The sequence below is a fragment of the Vipera ursinii genome (genome assembly GCF_947247035.1).
Source record: "Vipera ursinii genome assembly, chromosome: 8".
In the NCBI taxonomy this organism is placed as follows: domain Eukaryota; kingdom Metazoa; phylum Chordata; class Lepidosauria; order Squamata; family Viperidae; genus Vipera; species Vipera ursinii.
Genome location: NC_139519.1, coordinates 25,917,688 through 25,929,266, shown reverse-complemented (window position 1 = coordinate 25,929,266; position 11,579 = coordinate 25,917,688). Strand labels below are relative to the sequence as shown.

The 11,579-nt window shown below is 58.6% G+C and overlaps 2 protein-coding genes across 10 annotated transcripts in view; both read left to right on the top strand.

The window, feature by feature from the left end:
- Positions 1-2,849, top strand: part of SIK3 (SIK family kinase 3) — a 43,911-nt gene extending 41,062 nt beyond the window's left edge. For all 8 annotated transcript variants that reach the window (XM_083368506.1, XM_083368505.1, XM_083368509.1 and 5 more), the window contains 4 exons: positions 188-351; positions 492-624; positions 812-985; positions 1,294-2,849. In XM_083368506.1, coding sequence (XP_083224632.1) covers positions 188-351; positions 492-624; positions 812-969 — 455 coding nt within the window. In that variant the 3' untranslated portion in view covers positions 970-985; positions 1,294-2,849. The remainder of the gene's footprint in view (positions 1-187; positions 352-491; positions 625-811; positions 986-1,293) is intronic.
- An 854-nt stretch (positions 2,850-3,703) lies between these two features.
- On the top strand, positions 3,704-8,471 carry APOA1 (apolipoprotein A1). Of its 2 annotated transcripts, XM_083368514.1 has the most exons (4): positions 3,704-4,853; positions 5,139-5,199; positions 5,377-5,533; positions 7,672-8,471. In XM_083368514.1, exons 2-4 carry the CDS (start codon positions 5,157-5,159, stop codon positions 8,255-8,257), a joined length of 786 nt encoding a protein of 261 aa, XP_083224640.1. In that variant the 5' UTR covers positions 3,704-4,853; positions 5,139-5,156; the 3' UTR covers positions 8,258-8,471. The 2 variants fall into 2 exon arrangements, with proteins under 2 accessions (XP_083224640.1, XP_083224639.1); XM_083368513.1 differs by having other exon boundaries at positions 3,706-5,199.
- Positions 8,472-11,579: the final 3,108 nt, after the last annotated feature.

Here is an 11,579-nt window from a genome sequence, read left to right as displayed (position 1 = left end):
GGCACCCCTGGTCTGGATCCCCTTGGCGACCCAGGAAGGCTCAGCCGGTTCATGGCTGAATCAGGAGATGGTCATTCCTGTCCCCCGTTGAGCCGGACGGGGCTGAGCTTGAGGAACAAAAGATCAAGCTGGCTGGAAGACTTTCCTGGGCTCTTGACCTCTTTTGCCCTCCTGCTTGTCCATCCAGATCCCATGGTCACCGGTGGCCAGGACAGGACCTTGCCCGGGCACATGGAGATGGCCGATGTGGACAGGCTCACGGCGTTTCCGGCGAGAGTGATTCCTGGTGCGCATCCCAGATGCCGGCCCCTGCAGAGACACCATACCATCCAGAACAGCGACGATGCCTACGTGCGTTGGGGGCCGAGGGCAGGAGAGTCTGGCTGGGGCAATGCCCGAGCCTCTTGCTTGTGCAGTGAGTGGGGCTGGGTGGTTTCCCCTCTTATCCACCCATCCCAGCCCCTCAGTGCCCCTTTTGCTGGCTGCTGCAGGTGCAACTGGATCCTTTGCTGGGCATGAGCCTCATGGCAGGGAAAGCACTTAGTTCTGCCCGGATGGCCGATGCTGTTCTCAGCCAGACCTCCCTGGTGGGCAGCCAGACCCTCCCCGAGGGAGAAAGGAGGGGTGAGTGCCAGACACACAACTTGGGAGGGGGGCTGGGGTGGACTCGGGGGCAGGGGGGCTTGCCCTGCTTCTGGCCCCAGGAGGGCAGCCCTGCCTCAGCCTTGGACACGCCGCGTGGCAGGTGGGCCCTCCCTGCAGCCCGGGCCCTCAGCCAGGAGGGTGGTTTCATTTTCCTCTGCCCCTGCAGATGGTGGGGAACACGTGGAAGGTCGGGAGCAGCCCGGTTTGGGTGACGGCAGCCAGCATCTCAACGCCTCTTGCTACCCCTCCACCTGTGTCACCGACGTCCTGCTGAGCTACAGGCACCCAGAGCTTCCCTTTGGGGTGGAGCAAGCGGGGGTCTAGCGAGCCGATGGCAGCCGTGAGTCTGCACCCTATGCTGGAGGAGGAGGGGGCACCCCACCTGCCGGGGAAGGGAGGGGAGGCCTGACTGGCCCTTGTTGAGGGAGCAGCACCCCGGAGGAGGGCGGGCCGGGGGCAAAGAGCCTGCGTGAATCGGGGCCTGGGGCATCCCGGAGCCCCTTGGCGCTTCCTGGCTGGAGGGGCCGACTTCCGGTGCCCGCAGGGGATGGGGCGGGGGCTGGAGGCCCGGGTTGTGTCTTCAAGGGCAGTGGGTTTGCAGCTCCAGCCCAGCTGCCCACATTTCCCTTCCCGGTATTGCGTTGACAGGGTTGTATACGGCTCCGAAGTGAGAAGGTTCATTTCAAACCGACAGTATCTTGCAGCCTTGCACCAAACAGCCATCACGTTTCTCTGGGAAGGAAACCTCATGGCGGTGGTGACTCTTCCTGCTCTTCCTCCTCCTCCTCCTCCTCCTCCGCGTTGGTCCCAGAGCGTGCTTGTCCCTTTCGGATGTTCATTATTGCCATATTTGCCTGTGATGCCGGCTGTTCTGGAAGCGCCAACCGCCCCTCCAGGGCCGCGGAGAGGGACTGACCACCACCACGAGGGCAGCAGGCCCCTCCCTGGCCTGGCTGGAGCCAGCAATAAGCAGACTTTCGGACGGGGCCTCTCCAGGCAGGCCCTCTGCAGGGACCGAGGGGGTGGGCTGGGGCCGTCTTTATGCCTGCCTGCCTGCCTTCTGTTGCTCGTGTCCCCCCCAGGCCTCCCCCCCGATTCAGGCTCTCCTCTCCCGGTCCCCTCCTGGCCGTGGTGCAATATTGCTTTTGTGTCTCTCTCATTTATTGACTTTTCTGTGTTTGGATTTTATCATTGTGCTTAAACATCCTTTTTTTCTCTTTTTTGTATCCCTTTTTCATTCATATCACGTGCTATCTTTCCTTTTTTAGTTTAATTCTGAGAAAGTTTGGTTCTTGTTTTTTAACTCGTTTCCCTCCAGATCATGTAGGAATTTGTTTCAGTAATTTTTTTGGTATTATTATTATTATTATTATTATTAATAAATTAATTCAGAATGCCTTTTTGCCCCTGGCCGTGCTGCTTGCCCCCCTCTCCCTGCCGCTCTGTTGGCTCTTCCCGGCCGGCATCTTGGCTGCCGCCTGCCCTCCGGAGGAGCCCTCCTCCTGGGTGACTGACCGGGTGAAGAGCCTTCGTGTGGAGAGCCGTCTTTCTGCCTTTGGGGACCTTTGGAAGCCCCCCCCCCAAGAATTCCTGTTACTGACTCTTTGGAAGGGTTTTTTACAAGGGCAGCCTGCCTGCAGTTCTCTGGATCGGCCCGGAAGCGCAGAAGCCCTTGGAGGGCTGATTCTTGGGCCGAGCCCCCCTTCCCTTCAGGAGCACCTGGTCTCTCCTTGTGGGCTGGAGCAGAACTGGAGCTTCCCTGGCTAGGAGGAGGGGGGACCCGAAGGTGGCCCAGCTCTGGACTCCGGCTTGTTGATTATCCTCCTGTTTACATGACCTGGGAGGGGACAGCACCCCCCACCCCCACTTGGCCCTATTCCAACAGGCTGGGTGGGGCATGCCGGGCGGGCTGTTTTGCAGTATCACATTTTTGTTTGTTTGTTTTCAGTTTTGGGTTTTTTAATTGTTGCTTTATATTGTATAATCAGTACTTAACAGTATATGTTGAATGTATAATATACTTTGCTATTATTTCTGTTTTGGGGAAATGTCCAGAGTATTTTTCTCGTTTATGTTGGACTAAAACAACACCCTCCATACACACAGGTCCCCCAGGTTTTCAGTAAATTCTTAGTTCAGTTTTGGGTGGGTGGGCTGTTTGCAACTAGCTGTTCAAATAAACCCTTGATTCTGATTGGCTCTCAGTTTTGGTCTGGCTCCTCTCTTGCTGCCATTGGGGAAAGCTGCTGCCCAGCCCAGCCCCCGGGGCTGTTGGGGGGGCTGGGGCTGGTAAAAAGAGCGGAGAGGATGGCTGCAATGTTGCTGGTGAAGCTCCGTCCCTTTGACTTTGACCCGTGCCCTGCAGGGGTTGCTTTGCCTCTTGCAGGGAGCAACAAGTGTGGCAGCAGGGGTCTCCCAGGTGCTGCTGTAAGGGATGGTCTCCCCCAAGGTGACTTGGGGCCCTTTTTGCCCTGAGGGCTGTAATCGGCAGCAGCCCCCGTCTGTGGCTCTGGTTTTGGCAAACACCAGTGCCCCAGCCAGCCTCAGGTTGGATAAAAAGCTGGCCCCACTTGGAGTCTGCAGGCTTTGGCAGCTGACCTGGCAGGGCCAGGCTCTTCATTGCTGGGTCAGGGCCTCTGGGAAGTGGCCGGCCAGAGCAGCCCTCGAGCAAGGAAGAGCCACGCTCCTGTTTCGTGTCTGTCATTTGCACAGAACTGGGAGCCTTTGCCAGCTCCGAAGCTTTGGCCTGAAGTGTGCCCATGGCCTCCTGGGTCATGCCAGGCCTGCTCTCCTCCCTGGGCGGGGGTGTTGGGGCATCTGGGCAGCTGCTCCTTCACTGTGGAGGGGCTCTGAGGCTCCTCCGGGTATTTTGGGCCACCCTTTCACTAGCAGCTCACATTGACGCAAGGGACCTGTTTGCAGCCTTGGCACGATGGCAGGATTTCATCCAGTGAAGCAATTTGGAGCAGCCATTCTCCCCCTCCAATTTTGCTGGTGGCAGAAGGGTAGGTGTCCCTCCTCCGCCCTTGCCCACCTAAGCTGCTAATTGGTTGCAGGCTAGGAGAAGAACGGGGGGGGGGGGCTGCATGCCCCCAGTGGCTTCTCCGGAAATCTGGCTGTGGGAACACTTGGGTGGGATGTGCGATCAACCCTGGCACGTGTTGGCTGTTGAGAAAAGCTAAGCCCCCCATGTGGCTTGGCTCAGCTACATGAATTAACGAAAGGAGCCCCCACCTCCTGCCCCGTCCCGGGTGTGGAAGGACAACAGCGGTGCAGAGTGCCTTCTTCAGCTGTGCCTGCAAAAGGCTTGGCTGGTGTTTGCCCTGGGCATTGGATTTCATCGCCTGCGTGCCAAGCAGGGCTCAGGGCTGAATTTTGGAGCCTCCAGGAGTGGCTTCAATGGGGGAAGCAAGTCTGACAAGAGAACCACAAGAGCGACATCGGCCTTTGCTGGCTTCTCATGCAACTCAACACAGCTGGTCCTTCATTTGGGAAGGCCCATCTGTTAGTTGGGCCTGGTTGGGAATTGAAACCAGCTCACGCTCTCGTGTCCACAAAAGAGGTTTGCCCAGGCCCCAGGTGGGGGTCTCTGCCAAACCCACCTCCCATTCAGAATATTTGGAGTGCATCTTCTCTGCCAGAGGGGTATTGATTTGCCAGTGGGCCCCTCTCCTCTGGTGCGCCGTTCCTCTCTGTTTCCTGCAGCTGGGAGTCTGTTCAGGTGGGCCGCTGTTGGCTGCTTGTGGCAGAAGCAGGACTGGGGGGCCTGGCCTTGCTGGGAGGAGGAAGGCTGGAATGGCCTGTTGGTCTTGCCCCAAGTCTGAGGTGAACCCAACTTCCCATCAGCTTGCCTGGAGAGTGGAAGCATCCCACAGCCGGAGGGCCCTGCCAGCCACTAAGCTTCCCCAAGAGCCCCAGGTCCATCCGCTTGTTTACTGCCGCTGGCCAAGGGCTGCCAGCCGGGTAGGCAAACTGGCCCCCAGCCCAGCCTGGCTCTTGGCTTGATCCCAGTCAGCTCTCTTGTCCCTGATTCTCCTGCCTGGGGATGTGTGTGATCCTTGAACTCTTAAGCGCCACATAGTCATAGCTCAGGAGTGAATTCCCTGTTTATAGCTACTGCTTATCTCCAGCAATAAACAACCCTGCTGGTATAAAAAGCCTCCATCGACTCCATGCAGCAAAGACCGCAGCAGACACCCGAGCGGCTGGTAAGATGCGGGCACCTCCCGGGCTTGGCTTCATCCGGCTGCTCTCTTCCTCCCTCCTCTGCTGACCCTTCTCCCCAGTTCTTCCGCAGGCAAGAGGGCGGTAGAGAAGGAGGGCAAGGGAAGAGGAGCAGGGGCTGGGGGAACTGCTCGGGGTCTCTTGGGGATGGGCAGGGGCTGAGAGGCACCCTGCGCCCCTCCAGCTCAGCCCATGCCAGGAGATGGAGCTGTGGGCCTGGGCAGAGGCACAGAGGGTTTCTCTTTCCCAACGGCTTTTCTTGCTCCCAGGGCTGAACGTAGTTCACGATGCAGAGCCTCAATCTTGTCCTGGCCCTCCTGCTCCTTGCAGGTGAGTCTCTGGGCAGAGGAGCCGTCAGGTGGGGGGGCTGGGTGTGGGGGCGAGGCTGCTGCCCGGGGGATTGTGGGGGGGAGGGCAGTTGCTCCTGCTGTGGCAAGGGCTGCCTTTGGGTAGCCGGGAAGGGAGAGTCCTCCGCCTGTGCTGAGCCCTATCCACCTTGCCCTGCAGGAGCCCAGGCCCGCTACTTCTGGCAGCATGATGATCCCCAGCAGACCCGCCTGGAACGCCTGCAGGAGCTGGGCCAGGTGTACTTGGAGTCAGCCAAGACGGCGGTCCAGCAAGCCGTGGTCCAGTTCGACTCCTCTGCCGTGGCCCAGGAGCTGCAGTGAGTAGTGCCTCACACCTTGGGGATGAGGGATAGGCTGGGGGGGCACCTCTGGGATTTTCCAGGAGGAGGAAGATGCGGTTGCTCTGGAGGATTGCAAGCCCCCTCCCCATGTACTCAGCGGGCCGATTGGCAGAGCAGACCCGGCAGGAGAAGGCTGCTGGCTAGGGGAGGGTCCGCTGTCCTGCCCTGTGGGATGGATGGGAGAAGAGGCAGAGCCAACTGGGCTGCTTCCCAGCGGAGGGGTGGAGGGTCCCTGGGGATGGACGAGGTCCGGGGTAGTGGACCCAGGAGAGAATGCTGGTAGTTTTTGGAAGGTAAAAATTCCTCTTGAAGAGGAAACTCAAATGGAAAAGCATTGAGTAACAAAACCCAAAGCAACTGAAGAGGAAAAACAAAACATTTCAGAGTGGGCACCTTTGAGAGAGATCTGAAGGCGAAGCACAATCCCCTTGGGGCTCTGTGTTCAGGATGCCCACGCTGATCAGCAGCCACTCCAAAAGGCAGGGCAAGAGGGCTGGTGGACCCACCCAGGGATGTGGGGCGACACCGTTGTGGAAGGCTTTGCCAGGTGGCTGGTGGCTGTCCCTAGCCTGGGCAAAACAGAGCCTTAGAACAGCCATGCCAAGAGGAAGCTGACTTCTGTGACACCCAGGCCTTTTGGGCAGTGTCCAGTTTCATGTCCTCCCCCCAGCATCTTTCAGTGATTAAGGCAATCTGAGAGAAGTAGGTGGCATCTTCTGGGCTCCTCTTAAATGCAACTTTCATGTCTTTGCTACTGCGAGAGAACTGGTTGCATGCTGACCCTGGGTCACATGAGAAGTGAATTTGTTCTAATGCTTGGACTGAGCAAGGGATTAATACTTCAAATCAGTTGATTTTCAGAGGTGGTTTGTATATGCTTTGAATTCGATTTACCTTCCAAATACGTTTGGCAGTGTATAAACTGAACGCTAAGTAAAAGGTGTGGCTGGATTTCTAGATTCTTTCAAGGATGCTCTGCTTGAACAGCAGCCAACCAACAATTCTTCTCTATATGGAAAAGCAGCGGCTTGAAATAAGAAAAGCATGCTTTAAACATGAAATTAATTCATCAATCAATATATTTTCAGCTCTACTACCCTCCTCCAAGAACCTTTAAAAAGCAACGGGTGTTACTGTCCTAGTAGTCACTATCACACATTTAAGATCCTTTTTTCTTTCACAATATAGTCTCTTCATTATAGGCACTTGCATTTCACTAAAACAATGTGATTTTTTTTTAAAAAAATAATTTTTTAATCTTTGGTGTTTTTGTTAGGAGTTGTTGGTTTTATTCTGTTGTACCCTGGGGAGAATTTAGAAAATGAGGTGGGGGAAAAAAGATAGGTGACCTCATCCTAGTGGGCCACCACAGGTATGAGCCAGCCGTGTGCTGCAGCTGCCAAAAAGGCCAAGGCAGTTCTGGGCTGCGTCAACAGAGGGACAGTGTCACGATTACAAGCAGTGATAGTGCCGCTGTGTACCACACTGGTAAGGCTACGCTTGGAATACTGCACCCAGTTCTGGTTACCATGATAGAAAAAAGGTTGCTGGAGCTCCAGAAAGAGCAACAGAGAAGAAAAAGGGTCTGGAGACTAAATTGTACGGAGAACAGTGGAGGGAGCTGGGTATGCCTAGCCCCGAGGACAGGATTGGGGGGGCGTCCCAGACAGGAGAGGATCGACTTATTTTCCAAAGCAGCAGGCGGCAGGGCAAGAAATGGTGAGTGGGAGCTTGTTAAAGAGAGATTCATCCTAGAGCTAAGGAGAAATTTTCTGACATAACAATCACTAGATTAGCTTGCGTCCCGTAGTTGTGGGTGCTCAGTCCCTGGAGGTTTTCAAAAACAGACTGGGCAACCATTTGACTGGGATGGTATGAAGTCTCCTGCCTTGAGGAGGGCGAGTGGACTAGAAGACCTCTGAGGTACCTTCCGGTTGTAGGAGTCTATTTTTTATTGGTTATAATGTCATTTTTTTCAGCCAGATCAACTTCCCACCCTGTCACCCAACAAAATCTATATTTTGATTTTTCATGGTTTTTCAAAATACTCTAGATGGGGGCGGTCAGCTTCTCTGCCCCCTGCAGCCTCCGACTCAAATCTTACTCTGTTACAGAGTGAATTTAGGGCAGAAACTGGAGGCCCTAACCATTGTACTGCGGGAGATCAAGGAGCAGATAACGCCTGAGCTGCAAGAAGTCAGGACCGAACTGGAGACGGCCTGGCAGAAGCTGAAGGAAGAGGTGACCAAGGACGTGCGGGACCTCGGAGCCCAGATCCAGCCCTTGCTGCACAAGCTCCGGGAGAACGTGCAGCAGGACGCGGCCGCCTACTTCCAGCAGCTGAGCACCGTCTCCCAGGAAATCAACCAGGTGGCCCAGGAGAGGCTGAGGCCGGTGGCCGAGGGCTTCCGGGACAAGGTACGAAACCACGTGGACGAATTCCGCAAAGACGCTGCTCCCTACGCCAAGAAACTGGAGCAGCTGATCCAGGAGAAGATCAAGACGCTGGAGCAGAGTGCCCAGGCCGAGTTCATCGAGTTGCAGACTGAGCTGCAGCAGCAACTGAGCGAAGTGCGTGAGAAATACGGGCCCCTCTGGGAAAAAGCCCGGGAGGAGCTGGTGGTCTTGCTGGAGAACATGAAGTCCTTGTTTGTGGCCACCCAGAATTTGGAGCAGGAGACACAGCAGCAGAGCTCCTAGAGGCCCTGCCTTGGTGCCCCCCCAATCAGCACTCTCTCCCTCCTCTCCGCAAGGGTCCCGGTGACACGTCCTAATGGCTGAGGAGGCTGGCAATTCCTTGGTAAGACAGCAGGCCAGAAACATCCCCCCCTCCGGCTGTCAGTCTCATGTCCACTCCCTAGACTTTTTTCTCTTCTCCTTTTATGCCAAATAAAAAACGATTATATGCAAATGATCTCTGTGTCCACTTGCACAATGAGGGGCTGGGGGGACCTAGGCTGTGAGACTGGGGGTTCAGCTCATCCAAAGCTCCTCCGTGCCCCTTTGCCAGTTGGGAAGAGATGGGATGGACACTTCCTGCCCCTCGACGACTCCAACTGAGGGTGTGTGGTGTGGTCCTCAAGCTTTGAAGGGGGATGCTTGGGGCACAGGGCATACTCTTTCCCCCCCCCAAAAGACAGTGTTCCCCCACGGGCCAGTCCATGAATGGGGTTAGCGTGCTGACGCCTGCTAAGGTCAGCAGTGAACGGGTGGTCTGGAATGCAACTATTCTGGGGTTGGGAGGACCCATGAGTTTTTTGGGCCAGAGCCAAATTGCCTGAAATGTGAGGCCCCCCAGAACCACGCTTCTCCCTGGCCCCAGGCCCAGGTTTTGTGACTTATTGGACCACAGGGACCAAGGGCAGGGACCTTCCCCAGCTTCCCCTGGCTTCTCTGGAGCCACCCATGGCCCTGGGGCAGATCAGCCCCCTTGACAAGATATGCACCACCCACTCGGCCTTGGGGAATGTTTTGGGACACCCCTAGGCTCTTGTGACCATTATCTGAGGAGGAGCAATGGAAGCCCACCGCCCCTCGCACCCCTATGACATCCCTGCCCTGTCGGGGGGGGGGCACATGCCCGTCCACTCAGCGCATAGGAAGAAAGCCAAGCGTGCAACGTTCTGCTCGTTTTAATGAGGAAAATTCCACAGTAGGGAGGAGTCAGAAAGCGGGCTGGGGGTGGAGGGGGAGACGAGGGTCCCCAGAGGAGCAGGAGTAGGGAGAGCTGCACCTGGTCCTGAGGACGGCTAGGGTGGACGTTGCTCCGTTGGGCTCCTGAGCGTGGAAGGGGCTCCAGTCTCAGGCGCTGGCAGGGTTTCTCTCCAGCAGGCTTGAAACTCGAGTCTTGACTTGCTCAATCACGTCCCGGGCGCGTTCAATGCCAGTCTCTGCCAATTCCCTGGGGAGAGAGGCGGTGGGGTGAGAAGGGGAGGAAAGGGAGTCCAGGGAATAGAGCCCCTCCCCGTCGAGAGAGAGAGGCCCCGTTGGGCGGGGAAGCCGCAGCTGGACGCGCGCTGAGCCCAAAGGGGGATCTGCGCGTTGCAAAGGTTCAAGTGGAGAAGCTGTGCCGTTGTCCTCGCCAGTTAGACGGGGCTTTGGGAGAAACGAGTCTGGTCCCGGTCTTGGCCAATTAGGCGGCCCTCTGGGGGGGTGGGGGGCAGGTGTGTCCCGGGACTCCGGAAGCTCGACAGGCCACGTGACCCACGACCGGCTCTGCCCTCCTGGGAGTGCCTGCCCTGCTCCTCTGGAGGGAGAGAGCCCCCCCCGCCTCTTGCTCCACGTCGTTCGGCCCACCGGAGGAGCAGCCCCCAAGGGCTGTGCGGCCTCTGCGTCCTCCTCCCCACCCCCAAATGCCAGAGACCCCCCAAACCCACCTCGCATGCTGGTAAACGGCGGATGCTTGGAAGGCGGCGATGCGCTCTTGCGCCTTCTGGACTAAGCCCTGGAAGCGCGTCCTCAGCGTCTCCTGGTCCTCCTCAGCTCCTGCGAAGCAAGGGCGGGAAGGCTGAGCGAAGGCGGGGGGGGGGGCTTGCCAGGCAAGGGCAGGAAAAGAGCCGGGCGTCCCCCGCCCTCTCCGAGCCCCGGGGCCCCACCTGCCGGGGCCCCGGCTCAGCTCCCTCGCCACGGGCCCCCCTTACGTGCAACGGTGACCAGCAGCGCCAGAAAGGCCGGCAGCAGCAACAACGGGGCCCTCATCGTTCCTCGGGGGGGTTCCTGTGCCGAGAAAAGGGGCCGTCACTGGCCTGGGGGCGGCGGCTGCCAGCGCAAGGGCGGTCTGGGGACAGGCGGTGCCCGGGGCAGCTCCAAGGCAGGGAGAGAAGGGGCACGAAGGGGAAGGGGAAGGAAGCCAGGCTGGGCCGGGGCTGGCCAGCGAGGGGCACGGCAGGCGGCCGAGGCTGGAGGCAGGGCTTAGACAGGCGGGGGCTCCGGCGCCCCCCTCTCCCGCACAGCCGTCGGAGAGACTATTGCGCACGCCTAGGGGCCCTCTTGCTGGACGGGCGTCGCCCAGATTGGTGGGTCAGGCTTCTCTGCCACCTTTCCTTCAGGAGCTGAAAGCGAAGCTGTTGCCCTTTCAAGCCCGAAACAGCCGTCCCGGGGGGGGGGACCTCCCGAGGGAGACGCGACTGCGGCTCTCCCCAGCCCGCCGGCCCCGCCTGGGAAAGGCGGAGAGGCGCAGGGCTGGCTGCCGCGGGCCGTCGAGCCGGACGGCGGAGGAGGGGAGGCTGCGCTCCTTGGCCCGGTTCTCACCTTCTGGCTGGGCTTCCTCGAGCGGCTGTCCAGACTGCAGGGCGGGCGGCCGCCGCTCCCCGTTTATAGCCCTCCTCCCCCCGGCTGCCCCCCGGGGCTGCGCGGTCAAAGTTCCGCCGGGGAGGCTTTTGGGAGGCGCCGGGCCAGGGCAGGGGGGCTCCGTCCCTCCATCCCCCCCTTGCCGTGTGAGCCCTGCCGTCGCTTATGCAAAGGTTGGGAAATTTGCCCGCTGGCCCGGCGCTCGGCCCGGGACCGCCGCTCTGGCAGGGCCCCTCCCGAGCAGCCGGCTCGGAGCACCGGCCTGGCCCTGGGGTGGGCTCGGTGGGGCCTGGCTCCGGGCCGCTTTCTCCTCTTGGCTGGACGGGGCATTGGAGCCCAACATGGAAACCCAGGGAAATGTCACCCAATGATGTGGAAGAAATTCAGACCCCTGGGACCGGGAGCTCTTCCCCTGCCCGCCTCAGTGGTGCTGAATGCCCCAGAGCTGTTCCCCGTGGCACCTGCTGATTTTCTGGGGTCTCTTTCCCAAGGGATGCCAGGTTGGGGGTGGGAGGTGCCCACTCTACTACCATCTCCTGATTCGGGCTTGGAAAATCAGTTGGCATTCTGTGGAGAGGATCCCAAGGCTTGTTTGGAGTCTCTCTTCGGAAGCATTGGGCGGGGGGGGTGTCAGTAAATCTGCCCCTTCCCCAAAGGGCTTAAATTGGGCAGCCGGGCGATCGCAGTCCTTGTGGTGACCAGGCTGGCCTGTTTCTGTGCCAGCTCTTCTTTT

Coding starts and splice junctions, on each gene's coding strand:
- APOA1 (XM_083368514.1), top strand. CDS start 5,157: ATGCAGAGCCTCAATCTTGTCCTGGCCCTCCTGCTCCTTGCAG. Junction 5,200..5,376: donor GGCCCTCCTGCTCCTTGCAG/GTGAGTCTCTGG, acceptor CTTGCCCTGCAG/GAGCCCAGGCCCGCTACTTC. Junction 5,534..7,671: donor GCCGTGGCCCAGGAGCTGCA/GTGAGTAGTGCC, acceptor ACTCTGTTACAG/AGTGAATTTAGGGCAGAAAC.